Raw genomic sequence first — 15,962 nt, 5'->3', positions numbered from 1 at the left:
TAGAAGTGAATGTTAATATTATTTTTGTTTTGTCTCAAAATAAATTAACACTTACAATGACCCCATCTCCTACCTGTTGTTCTTTACAGAGCTGGTAGTCCACATTATGATATGCTGTCCCACTTGTGAAGCCCTGGTAATCTGGATTAGGTAGTCTTAAAAACTGTGTATCTGGATGAGGGTGATCCAATCCTCTGTTGCTTTGAAAAAAAAATGGATCATTTGGATCCAGGTTAAATTCTTTGAGCATCTGACCCCTGGTGTATTGGTGAATGCTTAAAGAGCAGCACCACTACTTGATGTAAGTTGCCTGAGTATGAAATGTCTAGTGGGTGAATTAGTGACCTTTGACCTCCTCTGGGGAGCATGCATGTCTAACTTCAAACCTTTCTTGATCTGAATCCATGAACACAGATTTATTTGTGCAGGATTACTCATACATCTGCAAAAAAAAACAACCCTTCCAAGAGTTTCCTGCATGTTTCCCAGCCCCCTCCTGACCTTTACAGAGGTATTACACCTGCAGAGCTTTGGAGATCTGTCTCCTGGAGTATTCACTCCTGTACCAGCACATGCAGCAGGTTGATAAAGCTCAGGGAGGGACAGGGCAGCTTCAGGGGCAGTGGAAGAGAAATGTCACACAGTGCTGCTAGTTAAAACCAAAAATTGAAGCCTTGAAATCCCTCTAAGTGTCGAATTATCCTTTTTTCTTCTTCAAACTGGCCTTTTCACGCTTGTTTTCCTCAGCCTCGCCGCCTTGCAGGGAGAATATTCCAGCCCCTGAGTGTAACAAGACACAGCTTCCCCCGCTGAGACCCTGAGCGGCGTGTTGACGGGCAGCTCTGCTGTCCTGTGCACGCCGAGGAGCTGCGGCGCCGTGCACAACAAGGAAATCATTTGATCAGAGCGGTGGTAGCTCAGCTGGAACCGTGTGCATGCTGTCGAATGCTCCCTCCTGTCTGCAGCACACAAACTTTCACATTTGAATCCTTTGCTTTAAACTAACACTCCTCTCTTTTAATGTCTCAGGAAGGAGACGAGGCTGCACTGCTTCACCTAGACAGCTGAGTGGAGGGTTCAGAAAGGAGGAAGAGGAGGAGGAACGAAAGCCTGCTGCAACATCAGGAAATCCAGAGAGATGAAGAGAAGTCACCTGAATCAGTTTCTGGAGGTAGATGCAGACACACGATGAGGCTCTAATTGTAGAAAAACAAGCATGAGCGACCGGGGATTCACTTCAAAAGTAGAGGAGGTGAAAAAGATCCTGAGGATTCTCACGTTTGTTTAGTTTGCGGGTAAATCTACCAAACTAAACCTACATCCCCTGATCTGCTGGCCTAATTAGCTTCATTATCATCCCTGCTAATGCAAATGTCCAATTACTGCAGCACAAGTTATCCTCAGGACTCTTGTTAGAGCAAACAGGAACAATAGGAGGTGGAGGTCCCGGGCACAATGCAGGGTTTTTTAAATTTAGGTCTTCAGCGAGCTGAAACGAGAAACCCTGATCTGATCTGCTCTGTTCTTCTGCCTGAGCTGAGGTTTAAACTAAACACACAGCAAACTGTGGATTCAGCTGGCAACCAGGAGAAAGACAGAGACAGGGGGAGAAATCATCCATCTGATAGAACTCTCTGTGATACACCTGCTCCTAGAAACGACGTTAAATGTCAGCTGTCTCTTCCTGAGATGACGACGCACTCACACCCTGACGTTTCCTCGCTTTCCTCTCAGGGAGGGTGTTTGATCTGAGCCTGGTGTTCACAGAGAATTAACGCGAGGACAGAAAAAGGAGAAACAATGACATGAGGGATGCTGGGAATACTCAGAGAAACAACTGATTATTTTGAACTTGAAATGTAAAGCACATGCAGGAGAAAAAAGCAGAGTAAAAAAAAATAAATGAACATCTGGGTTTTGTGTCTGTTCCAGCTCAGCAGTCAGGACTCTGGGCCTCTGGGGACCCCAGCTCTCTAAATTGACAATTTTCTCCGAGTGTTATCCACAAAGATGAGAGGTTGTTATAGTACGAAGGCGTGAAGGGATGGCTCTCTGGACAAATAAACAGGTACTCACACAAACACACACACACACACACAAAATGCACAAAGCTTTAGGACGAGGGTTTTGAGACTGAAATGAAGACTGGAGAATATTCTGCAGGAGGAACGAGGGTGAAAACTCCTCCATGAAAACATCTTGAGAATAAATCCAACAAAAACTCTAAGACTGATTTAAAAAAACAAGCATCTTTAGGAAACAGATTCATCAGACTGATAAGTGTGACACAGAGACAGAAAGGGCTGCTACTCCCTCTAGTGGTGAACCCTGGTACTGTTCAGGAACAACTGTTTCCAGTGTGTGTGCAGAATCCACACATTTCATTTTATTTGTTTATTTGAACATGTTTGAAAAAGACTGAAAAACAGATTCATAAAATGTAGGATGTGTTCTAGCAGAAAAAAAATTAAGCAATTAGACAACTCTAATAACACAAATCATTCCCAGCACACATCAGAAACAGAAACATTGATTGACTTGCCTCCTTCAATTCAAAACAATCAGTTTCAATCTGCATTAAAAAATCCCACTGATTAATTTCAACTTCATGTTACTTTGGTTTATTTTTATTCATTTTCACTGAGTTCTTTCTTTAGGTTTAAACTGATTGTAAAGTGACTTTGAGTGTTAGGAAAGGTACTTTAGTCAGGGCCACTCAGTTCAGCCAGATGAGTTTGTAGGAAGACTGAGATTTGTAAAACTATACATGTTAGGAAACCTTATAATGTACAAATCAGAAAACCAATGTTGCCATTTTTTCTGAGGTCGTTATAGCAGCCATCTTGGAGCTTAAAACAGGCTTCTTTCAAAAACCAATTTCTCTATATCTTACCTCCTAGATTACCTAAATTCATGATTTCAATGGTTGAATCTACATTTTTGGGGCAAGGAATCCAATGGAGTTGACTTTCCTTTTAATTGAGCCATGCATGGTTGTGTATTTAGCATCTTTACATGATAAAATGGTGTTTTATGGTCATCCTATATATTGACTTAAGCAACCTGACTACTTAAGGGAGTACTTAAAAGGCAACGCCACCTGGAGGAATTTCACCTCTGGAAAACTCTTTTAGTTAAATTGTCTAAATAAATACACAGGTTCATTAGACCACTAGGAAATGAGACAGAGGGATACTTACAAGAGCGCTATATTTATTTTATGACAAATCTTCTTCTAAATAAATAAATAAATAAAAATCACAACTTCATACACAGCAAAAAAGAACCCTAGAATAAAACAGTCCTAAAGTAACTAAATTCAGATGACTCCAACAGACTAACGGCAAGCAAATTGGGCAAAAAAAAATCACAAGATCACAAGTAATCAAATAAAGATAAACACAAACATGCAAATCACTCCCTCAATACAAAACTAAATGCAAAAGATTAACCTACAAAAATAATCACACTCGTGCAATTCAAAATATCAAGACAGGTAACCTAGATGCAAAAATAACCCATAAAAATAACCACAGTCATCCAAAAGACAAAACCCCTCAAACTTAACACAGAAATATAACACAAAATGACCCCCTCACACCATGAGAAAACAATTTAAAAAATATCAGCATTCCGTATTTAATCCCAAACCTCTCACACGTCCCACAGTCCAATGCTGAAGAAAGAGCCAGATGATGGCTTGCCGCTCCGTTCAACTAGAGGGAAAGTGAAGCTTTGGTAAATGTGCAGCAGGAAACCATGGACACATCAAAAGGCAGACAACAGATACTTACCCCAGAAACACCAGGAGAGCCACTAGCAGAGCAATCCGTCCACCCAGCAGCCACAGCCAGCCCCAACAGCACTACAACAGGTGGAAACTGAGTCACCAATACGCACAGAGCGCACCAGCATCAATGGGAAAACGGCAAGGCGCATTACCCGGATGGGAGATGAAAGCACTAGGATCCACAGGTACCCAAAGACACGCCACGTCACCTCAAGGAGTGGAAGCAGGGGGGAAGAGGCTGACTAATTACCCACACCTGTATTTATAGACACGCGGTGAGGTGTGGCACACACCGGGCGCACAGTGCCAATAGCGGCCTGGAGGAAAAACAACCCGCGGCCACACTTTTAAAATGTTTTATTATTATTATTTTTAATAATTATTATTATTTTTTATTTTCTTTTTTTTTTTTGCTCACAGGAAGCATTTCAAGACAGGTGGGGGACCCGAGTTAGACCAGAGATGATTTGGGAAACCTGTTGAGTGAGATAAATGAAAGCCTTGAATTTAATTGTGTGATCCTTTCAGTAAATGTGCCCAGTTTGTCATTGGCTACCCTCTTTGTTGCATGGGAACATGTGATCATTATAATATTCAGCTGGTGGGTCGATCACCGGATACGCGCTAGTCTTTCAACCCAAGACTAGAATAAATCTGGGACTATTGTAATCCATATTTGGCCTCTGTGTTTCCAAGATTCATGGACTCTGAAGTGGCTAAAGCTCCCCCTTGTGGTGGGTAAGAGGAGAGCAACTTCTGCAAAAAGAACATCTTCAAATTTATAATCTTGTCGCTTGCTAAACAAATTGTCGTGATTATTTCTGAGTCAATTAAAGAGGAATGTGACAGGAAGTAAAAGTCAAACAGGAGGTCATATAAAAACATTTTATTATTAAAGAAGAAGCAGGATGGTTTGTTTCCCTGTATTCTATACATTATGTGCTATACAACGTGGAGGACAGACAGACACAGGAGGAGGGCGAGGTTTAGTTCAGTTCACATGAGCATGACGGGGTCTGGGGAGTGTGAGACAACAGGTCATGTGACCAAATCCAGCACCAGTTTGTTTCATGACCCTGCTGCGAGGTGGAAAGATAAAGTTGTTAGATCAGGATTGGTACAAATTGTCTGGTTTTAGTTGCAGCAAACGGCCACCAGGGGGAGACTCAATTTAACGCATGTCATCACATTTTTTTCTTTGCTAGATTTATCTTTATCGTCTCTCAGAGGAAGAAAAATGACACTTTTACGGTCAAACACGGACAATTCAAGTGATTAACCACAAACACTTCTTCATAGACCTGTGTGTGAAAATAAACCGCCAGAGCTAATATATGTTAGCATTACATTCTCTGAAGATGGAGGATTATGTACAGTTTCTTAAAGACACATCTGATAGTTCCTGTTCCTGGATGCAGTGAGGTTGTCGTGGTTGTTGTGAGGATTGTTTTTCAGGCGTGGGGGCTTCTCTCGCACAAACACAAAAGTAGGATGGAGATCTTTTATTTTTTTGACTTGCGCCTAAAATTGGTCAAGAAAAAAGGCAAAGCATCCCAGATTTCTAACTTTGAACCCGTCGAAATAAAGAGAGGTGAAATGAAACGTCTGTATGAGAGAAGTCTTCACGCCTTTGGAAGCTGAATTGTCTGGTGTGTATTTGTGTGTGTTGAAATCCTCTGTGTGATTGTGATTGGACAGCTGACCTGACACACAAGAAAACCCTGCACTTTGAAGGAGGAGGAGGAGGAGGACTAAGGTTCAACCGATGTTTCCTGACACACATTTCTGTGCCGCCATATTTCAAATTTAACCTTTTTGACTCGATGCTACGGATAGAAAATGAAACAAACTGTCAGACAGAAATCGGTTGAACCCTAGTGATCGATGCAAAGCCACACGTGTTGAAGTGTAAAGATGCAAATACACACACACACACTTTTTGCATAAACTCTATTTACATACATTAGACGTTTCTGAACCACAGGCTGTTTAAAGAGTGGACGTAGCATCACAGTTCAGAGTCAAATATTAAACTCTCATGTGATTGGCTGATAGGTACAAGAGCACCTGAGCTTGAGGTTTAAATTTGGTGGTTAACTAACCAGAAACTGGTGCCTGCAATGCTGCGTCCACTTCCTGTGTGCGGCTAGGACGACATTTGGCGACCACGCTGAGCATGTTTTTCTTCGGATAAGGCATGCCATGTGAGGTGGCGCGGTGTGACTCGCTCCGACAGCTTTTGCAGAGTCCTCGCCCAGCTCTTCCCTCATGATGTCATCTCTTGGCGACTCCTTCCAGAGCAGCGCTGCTAGAACCCTCCTCCAAGGCATGACATCATCAAAACACGCAGAGCTCAAAGTCTGCAGGCTGTGATGTCACACCCTGCGCTTCAATGACTGGAAGCCACGTGCGGATGCTCAAGCGTCAAGTCAGATGTTTGACAGTCGTCGCCCGCGGGTGGCGCCCAGAGAGGCTCGCAGCCTGGGCTCTCTGGCCCTGCAGATCAAAGAGAGGTTAAAGGAAGCCAGCACATGTCAGCGTTCAGCTACCCTGCAATGCTTGAGGACGAACCTGTAGTGCTCGTTGAAGTCCAGCCTGAAGCTGAGGAAACGCAGACTCTCATCTGAGCTGGTCATCAGCAGCACCAGGAACTGCTGCACAGTGCCCTTAAAGAAAAAAGCGCAGACTGGTTAAGAGCTGGACCATGAGAGGGATCGGCTCCTGCTCCTGGAGGGGGTCAGGCTTTTACCTGGTAGCACTTGGAGAGGCTGTCGAACTGAGAGCGCGTCCTTTGCACCATTTCCTGGAACTCCTGAATCCTCTTCTTCTCCTCTGCTTCCTGCTCGGCGGTCACTCCCCACTCACCCTGGAAGACACACATATTCAGACAAAGCAGGGGCACAGCTACTTCCTGTGTGGAAGACTGGAAACTCCTCCTACCTCCTCCTCTCTTTGTGTCTTCATGGCCTCAAACTTCAGCCTGAGGGCGAGCTCCTCCAGTGCTGAGCGGTACAGGGAGTCCTGCTCGTTCTGGAAAGCGATGATCTGGTTGAAGATGGATCTGAGCTGGTATAGGAGGGACTGGATGAGGAGACGGACGTGGAGTTAGTGCTGGGGTGCTGTGTGAGCTGTCTCTGAAGCTGTTAATGAGTGAGTGTTACCCTGCTGCTGTTGTCCAGCAGACATCTTGAGAAGATGGTGTCCAGGAAGACTTCGTGGGCGGCGATGATGTGGTCCAGATCCTGAGCCTGCTGCACTTTGTTCCACAGTTCATCCCAGGAGCACTCCAGCACCTGCATCAAATCACACGCTGAGTTTGAAGTGTGGAGTAATCACAGCTCTGAAATACTCTGACACATCCATATCTTCCTCTCTTTCAGGAAAGTTCTCACAAACAAACTTCCTCCTCCAAAAACTCAGTTCACCTCGCAGCTGATCCTGTAAATCTGCTGCTTTTACACCGCAGCGTGAGCTGTAATTACAACCGCTTTACAGCCGGAGACAGTAACAGCACTGCTAATGGTCTGACCTCAAAGGTGATGTAGTACTGCATCTGGTGGATGAAGTGGACCATCTCGGAGGCCAGGATGTGACACTGATGCAGGACGCTGGAGAGCTCTGGAGGGGAAAAGGACAACAGCAGGCTGCAGGTGAAACCCTCTGATGAATTCACTTTTCAAACCATAGTTTTAACCCTTTAATGAAAAATAAACATAGGTTAGACGCCACCCTGTTGGTTGTGGCTGCCTGTTGCAGCAGCTCTGCCTTCTTTGTCTGTTTCTTGTGATTTTTTCATCTTTTATTCATCGTTTATTCGGCTCATTTGTTGGTCGTGGACACCAACTTTACTATTTTTGCTCCTGTGTTTGTCTTGAGATCCTTCATGTGACCATGGCTGCATTGTTTAACTGTAAAATCAGTTGTTCGCAGCCTGTAACATGTCAGTGCTAACTGGTGCTACGCCCGATGTTTCCCACAAGGTGAGGAGAAGGAGGTAAGGACATGCTGGTTCTCAGGTGTGAGCCAAGAGGTGACGACATCGACCTGTCTGTCCATACATCGTTATTGGGAACGTAAGATCTATCTCCAATAAAATGGACAAGCTAGCCGTGCTAACCCAGCAACAAGGGGAATGGTAGATGTTAGCATCTATTTTCTTATGGACCTTCTTGCACCTTCTATACACCGTACCTGGCATCGTCTTTAGCAGCTTGGCGTTACACATCTGTCCCTTCCAGATGTCGGTCAGCGTGTACTCCATCCTCTTCGCCCTCCACAGGAAGCTGAACACCCGCAGGTAATGTCCCATGCACTCTCTTGTAAACACCTGAAACAGACACATCCTGTTGTTTTCTGCACACAGACGCACAGGAAGCTGTGTTTTCAGGCATGTGTGGGGGATACCGTAGCAATGGGTCCATCCACATGATAGTCCAGACTGAAGACGTCCCAACCTGTATCACCTGGAGACACCTGGGGAGGGAAGATGTGGAGGAGGTTGGAACTTGACGCCTGAAAAATGAGCAGTTTAACTTTTATAAGAACAGATTACCTCCAGAAGACGAACATCCAGCCTCTTCAGGATCTCTGCGTTGTCAAACTGCGCGTTTGTGGCTCTGACCGCCGTCTCTAAGATGCCAGTCAGATTATGCTGGTACAAAGTCGTTGCAGCACGCCCCAACTCTGGTCTGTGGCAAAAAAAAAAGACTTTTGTTACAAAGAGAGCAAACTTTTCTGGCATGTTTTGTCGAAAAGTGTTTTCTTACTTGAGCAGGTCCATGAGGTGCCTGATGAAGTCCCCCTGGCCCAGCAGCAGGTATCTCCTCATGGCCTGCAGGTGCTCCAGCAGCAGGTAGTCACGGTTGAGGACGTCCAGTAGATATTTGCTGGTATCGAAGTAGGCGGCGTCGATCTTCTCCTGGAACGCCCCCTCCAGGTCAGACAGCAGCTCTGCAGCTGGAAGGAAAAGAGAGTTGGGTTGGGATCAAACACATGCTTGGACAGTAGAGATGTCGCCAGCTGATCCAGTAAGAGCTGGAGATCAAAGCTGAAGTCCTGCAAACTGAATCGATCAGAAAGCTAAGTATACCTCCCTCCTCTTCACCGTCTGAGGCAGAGGAGGACGAGGTCAGCGAGCGGTAAGAGTATCGATCGCTGCCAGTCAACTCAGCTCCGTCAATACGACAACGTCAATACCACGAGGACACTAAACTGGCTGATGTCATGAACATGAGACTCAGGAGCAGAAGCCAAACACAGATAAAACACAATGTAACTATCTTTAACAGTAAAGGTGTTGATGCATCATGATAGAAGTCTTGTAAATCTGCTGCAGAGGTGCAGGATTGCCGGAGCTGGGAAGGAGCAAAACACATGACAGAGCCAGGAAGCAAACACACTAACTGAGGTAAAAAACTATAATCAAAATCAAACACTGCGCATCGCTTTGAGTGGTTTACCATCTTTGGTTGTGTCTGCAGACTTGTACGCTGGTGTGATTTTGCCGGGTGGCGTTCTGTCGTGGCAGACCTGATGCAGGAAGTTGATGGATTTCCCGATCAGCAGGACCTGGAATGAGGACAGAAGAGGAGTTGATGTTGATGGAACAATCTGGATGTGTAGGTTTGAGGCGGGGTGCAGGTGTGTTCACCTTGCGGGCCTGGTCCATGGTGATGAAGGTGGGGATCATCGACTTCCTGAGGGAGTATTTATCGTGCCACAGACGGTCTGTCTTCACATTGGGATCTGATGCTACGAAAAACTGAAAAAGAAAAAAACATGAATATTCAGATTTTTAGAACACGTTAAGAGATCATTACAACGTTTGTCCAGCAGAGGGTGCAGTCTGTGCAGATTTTAGGTTCTAAACCTTTAGAAATAGAAATTAAAGGAGCAGTTACTCATGTCTCCGTCTGACTAACTGGATCTGCGTTTTGATTATGCACACATCTATTTACAGCAGGTTATTCCAAGACTCTGAAATGATGCCAGTGAAACTTTGATGAGTGTCAGACATAAATAGATCTGTCAATGTTGGAGGCTTTTATCCTTTGCTACGTTCACTCAGAGTCCATTTATTGCAGCTGCTGCTCAAATGGGCATGCTGACGTGACTCTCAGGAGCTCCAGGTCACAGGAGTCAAATCTTAGGACAACCCAATTGTTACAAAAACTCTGATTCTAGCTCATTTGACATTTAAATGGTAATTTTTTAAGCTAGGGCTGGTTTTATCTGAAGCTCATGAAAGTTCGGGATTCATTCCACTCACTGCAAAAGTTTTGAGGAAGTTTTCCTCCAGTAAATTTCCTCCTAAAAGGCTCAATAACTTTGTCTTAAACACAGCACTTAAGCCCTGTGTCCAGTGAAGACGAACAGTTAATCCTGCACACTTTAAAAACAGAGGAACACAGAGAGACGGAGAGGGCAGGGAGAAGTAGAGGAGAAGCATCCATCACTGAGCTTTCCATTACGCTGCTCTCATCAGTCCTCATTTAAAGAGCTGTCCAGCCTCTCCTTTATTTCTCTCATCAGGGTCAAACATCAGAGCGCTTGAAAACAGCAATGTTCCAGAAATGAGCTGTAAATTCCTGCCTGAGCCAAAGAAAGCATCCAAATGACTAAAAGGGTGTGTGTGTGTGTGTGTGTGTACCTCGTGGTAGGTGTCCTCCAGCTCCCCGTCATAGATCCAGCGGTACAGGGAGTTGAGGATGGGGTTGGACACCAGGCTGAGGATGTGCTGCACCAGCGCTCTCATCTGTGGGTCGCCTGTCTTCCCGTAGGAGTGGACGGCTGAGGCCAGCTCCCCTCCTTTACGACCTGTTCGGCAAACGACGAACACGGTTAGACGTGGTTATTTTTTTAACGCAGTGACGATCCAGGATTTAGAGGAGCTCACCTTGGCAGAAGTCGACGAGGGCAGCCAGCGTTTTGAGTCGCACTTTGGGGTCGTACGTCCAGACGAGGAGCCTCCTGAGAGTCAGAGTGCTTTCTGTGCACACAGTCACACCCTGCTCATCCTCTACCTGTAGCTACAACACACACATACACACACGCACGCTGACCTCTTAACCTTTTCATCACAGCACACTGTGGGTGATCATTTCAGGAGTGTTTCCTGCGTGTACCTGTGAGTGCAGCACAGACAGCAGCCTGTAATACTCCTTCAGCTCCTGGTGGAGTGATGCACAGAAGCTCTGAGGAGAGACGAATACACAGGTGTGTCAGTGGGAACAAAGTTTAACACATTTTCCAACTCATATTTTACACTTTCAGGTGCACACACACCTGTCCCACTAGCCCGAAGGCCCGGTCCAGGCTCCTGGCGTCGGTGTACTTCCTGACTTTGTTGTGGAGCCAGCCGAGCTCGGCCAGTCTGATGCTGGTGTCTCTGAGGGACTTACACAGCACCACCTGGTGGGAAACAGCAGGTATTACAACATTAAGTTTAACAGAAATTAAACTCCAGCATCATTACCTCCACCACAGAGATGTTTATGTTTTTGGGAGAGTGTGTCAGTTTGTCTGTGAGCAACATAACTCAAAAAGTAATGAACTGATCTTGATGAAATTATCAGGAAATGTTCAAAATAGGATGAGGAAGAAGTGATTACATTTTGGAGGTGATCCATATCACTGTCTAGATCCAGGATGTTTTTAAAGGATTCTTTATCATTGTGAGATAGGGACGTTTTCACCATATGTGTATATAACTCCACCGTAAATGGTCGGATTGCTTTGCAAAACAATACAAGACAAGGTCACCATAATTTCTGACAGATGTAAAAGTACGATCCAGATCATGATAATATTCTGGATGCTAAGATCTGGAATATAAAATATGTCCCGGGTCATCATAGTTTTCAACACTGTCAGGAAACAAATTATCGTACAAACCTGCAGCTAACACCAAATTGTAGCAGACAGTCTGCTTCAGGTTTTAGATCAATTTTCAAAGCTCAAAATAAAACTCAAATGTGGTTGTCGGACAAACTGAAGTGACACTGATGGAGCAGATTCAAAACAAGCTTCAAAAAGTGCAAAAAAACATCTCAAACAAACAGTCGTCTAAATCATCTCTGCTGACAGCAGACTGACCACAGTCTAAGTTTAGCACCGCTCAGAGATCGTGGGACAGGTTACATCTGAGGCTTATCGACAAAAACCGAGGGGAGGAGGAGGAGGAATGAAAGGACGGTGAAAAGAGGAAAACAGAGGTCGATGTGGATCGGAGCCAAAGAGCTTCGTATTGATCTGTTGAATCTCTCTTTTAAGTTCAATCATCCTAAATAGATATGATATTACACACACACACAGACTTATTCCTTCAAAATAAAAGAGGGAGAAGATATTTTTCATCCCCTCCTCCTCCTACTCCTCCCTGCTTCGCCCTCTGCTACCTGCTGATCTACTGACGCTAATAAAAGTTTTACTGCGCTGTGCTCCGGCTCCAGGGGCTTCGGGTACCTTGCTGTCTATTTTGTAGCAGTTCTCCTGGGCGCTCATCTTGATGAACTTGCCATCGATTCCCTGGAAGACGTAGAGGATGTCCCGCACCAGCGCCGCCTCACTCACCTCTCCTGTGGGCGCAGAGGACAAGTTAGGAACACAGAGGAGAGGTTTTTTAAGTTCAGCTTCAGAACAAAGATGTGTTCACAGCTGCACTTTTATGTAGAATAAAAACATCTGCCCTGTCAAAATCACATCATGTTGTTGTGTTTTATCCTGCAGGATCATTCAAAGAGTCCGGTTTCTCATCACTGACCGTCTCTGCGAGGTTGGATCACTCTGCTGGACGGTACCACAGGCCCCAGTGTTGGCCGAGTGGCGGGCAGCGCCAGAGCAGAGGACGGGGAGCAGCTGACAGGAAGAGCCCAGGCTAGACGAGATCCCAGAGGCTGAGCTGCAGCAGCAGCTGCTGCTGCTGCAGACTGAGGAGGCTGACTGAAATATGCAGAAAGACACGCAAACATGAGAAACATTCTCAGTTTTCACGTCTGAATGCAGCTCCAGGAGACATTTCTTTGACTTTGAAGTCTTTAAAGTTCGCTTTTACATAATTGAACACCCTGCAGAGGCCTTTCAAAGTTTAACTTTAACTCAAAGACTGGAGACAGTTTTAGACATTATATTTTAGTGCGGAATTGCCCTTTTTTTTAGCCTGAAAGGTGAACCCTAACAGCCCTGGACTGAAGGCCTTCTGCATTATTGAGCAGGATGTTTGGCTAACAGCCTTCTGAAGCCTCGTAAAACAGATTTAGGGGAAGTTTATTTCCTGGTGCTAATTGATGCTCGCTTTATAAAGCGCTGAGTGTTTTTACAGGATGACGAGCAGATAAATAACCTTCAGGTCCCCTGAGATTTCACAATGAAGCAGCTTAAACACATCTGACAGGTGAGGCCGAGCACGGCACAAAGATGACGCTCGGAAAACATGTGAAAGTCAACGTTTCAGAAATGTGTCTGATTTGATTTCAGCTGATTTGAAAATAGCTCACCCAGCCAGAAGAGACTGTGGTGTTGGCGTTGGGCCGTTCAGTGTGTACACGCCCAGGCTGGAGATGCCGCTGGTGCCGACGCTGCCTGACAGAGCAGCAGTTCTGTCCCCGTAACCTAAAGCGAGGCTCTGAGGCCGGGTGCAGTAGAATGGCGTGGAGTGTGCATCCCTTGGGAGAGCCTGGGCGAAGAGGGCGCCGTAGTTTCCAACCTGACAGTGAGTAAAAACAAAGACATGATTATTTTCATGTTTTTTTTCTCAGCTTGAATCACAAAGGGTGAGAGATGACAGAAGCAGAGTGTGTCCTCACCCTGCCGGATGGTTTGCGGGGGTCTTCAGAGAGGCTGAGCAGCAGGTAGAGGACAGACCAGCGATGTTTCAGGACACTCTGTCAAAAGCATCACATAAAAACATCATCTCAAACCATCCATCAGAAAATCACTCAAACTAATCTCAAAATCAAAACCTGATTTGACTCATGGGGTATCAGCTAAATACGAACCTGTGTCTGTAGTTTCCTGTGCAGCTCAGAGAACAGCGCAGCGTCTGCTTCTCTCCTCTGCTTCATCACTGCAACAAGACAGAATCTGTCAGCTCAGGTGTTTGAGTGTCAGAATAAAACAATAAAGCGCCTCAAAAGTCTTATGTGGAGTGCTTTGAGGAGGCTCTGTTCTCACACCTGTTTCATAAAAACCTCCAAAATGAAAGAAATGCTTTTAACTTTGCAGGAATCACCATTTACATTTTAAAAAGAGGGGGATCTTTCAGAATTCCAGTGGCTGCTTTTGTTATTAAGGTTTAGATTAGTGTAAATTAAAGTAAACAGACCACAGTTTGTCACATTTGTCTCAAAGGTACGTACATTCTTTCTTGATCTTCTCTGAAACCAGGAACTCATCTCGCTCAATAGTGGGGGCGTAGTTACTGCCAATGACTCGCACTGCGTACTGGAACTGGTGGGCGACTTCAGCTGGAGACAGGATTAAAAGGAGATCTGGGTAAATTACCAACAACACTCAAAAAACACTAGAAGTCCTTTCATGCATTTAACCACATTTTCACACAATAATGTGTCCTTGAAAGTCAAATGCATTACACTTTGAAGTAAGAGTGTACATCATTAATATAAATGTGCTTATGCTGTGTGAAGGATGTAAATAAAGAGCCAAGATGAGAGGCTACAAGTCATGTTTTGGATCACAGCTTAGCATTACAACCAAACTCCAAAGCTTGGGTGTTTTATATCAACTTAAATCAACCAAAATCGACGAAAACACTAGATTCTATTGACATATTTCTGGATTTGTTGCTTTCTCTGATCAAACATGGTAGCCCTCCTCTCAGATGTCTGCATCCAGCAGGGGCCTGCAGCGAGTACCACACAAACAACACAATCCTTTTAGCATCCATGCAGTGTTTTGAAACAGAATAAGGATAAAACTTATGATTAACTAACATACAGCTTGATAGCAGGAGGATCAGCTCTATATTTTGTTAAAATGATGCTAGCGGTGCACCGACAGCATCCATCCCCGCGTGACTGACAGCTACGCAGCGGAAACCTAGCCCCGTGTCGTGCGGCTAAACACAACTACAGACAAACATTACAGTTTTAACACAACGATATGTTTAAATGTGTTTATCTTTCAACACAAGATCCTTGAAGAGCCTTTATTTATTTCGGCACAGTTTAGGAAATCAAACAGCTTGAACCTCATTCATAGTTTAACTGTTTTCTCAAACAATCTATAACTAAGACGCATCACCTTTAGCTCGCACCAAATGAGTAAAGAAGTAAATATGAGGAAATGTATTACTTTTTGGTGTAAAAGAGCAAAGCCGAATTGTTAAAAAGAGGCAAAAGAATCAGGCACTTGCTGAGAATTTAATTTGAAGTGTTTCTGGTAGCCGAATGTACTCGTAAACATGAAGTGTTCATATTCTGTTCGGGGTTTGGTTTGCAACGGAGGATGCTAACGCTAAGTGATGTACCTTCGCTTTTCCCCGTGATCCTGCAGCAGAGGCTCTGGAGGAGCACGTTGGGTGATTTCTGATCCAGAGTCGCCATGCTGTTGGAGCGTTTGGTGTCCTACGGTGGATTAATAACAGAAATTATTAAGAACTAACTGAAGTCACCCACTACGAACAACGCCATTTTGGCAAGTCCGGTTAAGCGTAAAGGAAGCAGGAAGAAAGTTCCGCCGTAGCTGCTACAAAATAAAAGCACGGAATCTCCCTCTCGCTTGACGTTCCTGAAATGTGTGATAAATATGATCTTCAGTAGTAATTGTTTAACCCACACATACAGCTTAACTATATAAATAATATTGAACACTAATATACTGTTCTTTTTCCATGTATATTCCAGTATTTTTTAAGTTAATAACTGATTGTTTTAAAGGAATTTGTGGTGAAAATAAACGGTTTATTCTGTAGCTATAAACCGGATATGCTAAATGTTACTGCGGAACGAGTGACGTGAGTGTTCCAACATAACCCGCCGAAATGCGTCTCCAGGAAACAGAAGTCGGACAAATAAAGCAAAACATTTCCCACTGGAAACAAAGCGAGTTTAAAACCTTGGTTCTGCTCCCAGACTATTCAATTCAACCTTATAGAATAGATAAATATGACTTGTGTCACTCTCAGTTATCACTGCGTTTTTTTAAACAATGGATA

The 15,962-nt window shown here is 44.5% G+C and overlaps 1 protein-coding gene across 1 annotated transcript; it reads right to left on the bottom strand.

Annotated features, from left to right (window-relative positions):
- Nucleotides 1-4,661: 4,661 nt before the first annotated feature.
- On the bottom strand, nucleotides 4,662-15,455 carry tubgcp3 (tubulin gamma complex component 3). The gene is made up of 23 exons (XM_074664846.1): nucleotides 15,276-15,455; nucleotides 14,146-14,253; nucleotides 13,786-13,853; nucleotides 13,594-13,671; nucleotides 13,285-13,493; nucleotides 12,552-12,730; nucleotides 12,254-12,366; nucleotides 11,075-11,200; nucleotides 10,915-10,983; nucleotides 10,686-10,818; nucleotides 10,440-10,606; nucleotides 9,441-9,551; nucleotides 9,250-9,358; nucleotides 8,557-8,746; nucleotides 8,343-8,478; nucleotides 8,195-8,263; nucleotides 7,982-8,117; nucleotides 7,320-7,408; nucleotides 6,952-7,083; nucleotides 6,731-6,871; nucleotides 6,540-6,656; nucleotides 6,362-6,456; nucleotides 4,662-6,286 (listed from the first exon to the last, which is right to left on the bottom strand). The coding sequence occupies exons 1-23, from the start codon at nucleotides 15,349-15,351 to the stop codon at nucleotides 6,220-6,222; spliced, it is 2,718 nt and encodes a 905-aa protein (XP_074520947.1). The 5' UTR covers nucleotides 15,352-15,455; the 3' UTR covers nucleotides 4,662-6,219.
- Between the last annotated feature and the right edge of the window lie 507 nt (nucleotides 15,456-15,962).

The sequence above is a fragment of the Halichoeres trimaculatus genome, unplaced genomic scaffold (genome assembly GCF_033239565.1).
Source record: "Halichoeres trimaculatus isolate MK-OKI-2021-1 unplaced genomic scaffold, fHalTri1.1 fHalTri1_scaffold_24, whole genome shotgun sequence".
Lineage (NCBI taxonomy): Eukaryota > Metazoa > Chordata > Actinopteri > Labriformes > Labridae > Halichoeres > Halichoeres trimaculatus.
Note: the sequence above shows the minus strand (reverse complement) of the source record. Positions and strands in the feature narration are given on the sequence as shown.

What these genes read in the sequence shown, in the direction of transcription:
- tubgcp3 (XM_074664846.1), bottom strand. Translation starts at nt 15,351, where the DNA reads ATGGCGACTCTGGATCAGAAATCACCCAACGTGCTCCTCCAGAGCCTC. An exon ending in ACAGGAAACTACAGACACAG is followed by an intron (nt 13,672 to 13,785) that starts GTTCGTATTTAG and finishes TGCTTTTGACAG; the next exon opens with AGTGTCCTGAAACATCGCTG. An exon ending in TGGATGTTCGTCTTCTGGAG is followed by an intron (nt 8,264 to 8,342) that starts GTAATCTGTTCT and finishes TTCCCTCCCCAG; the next exon opens with GTGTCTCCAGGTGATACAGG.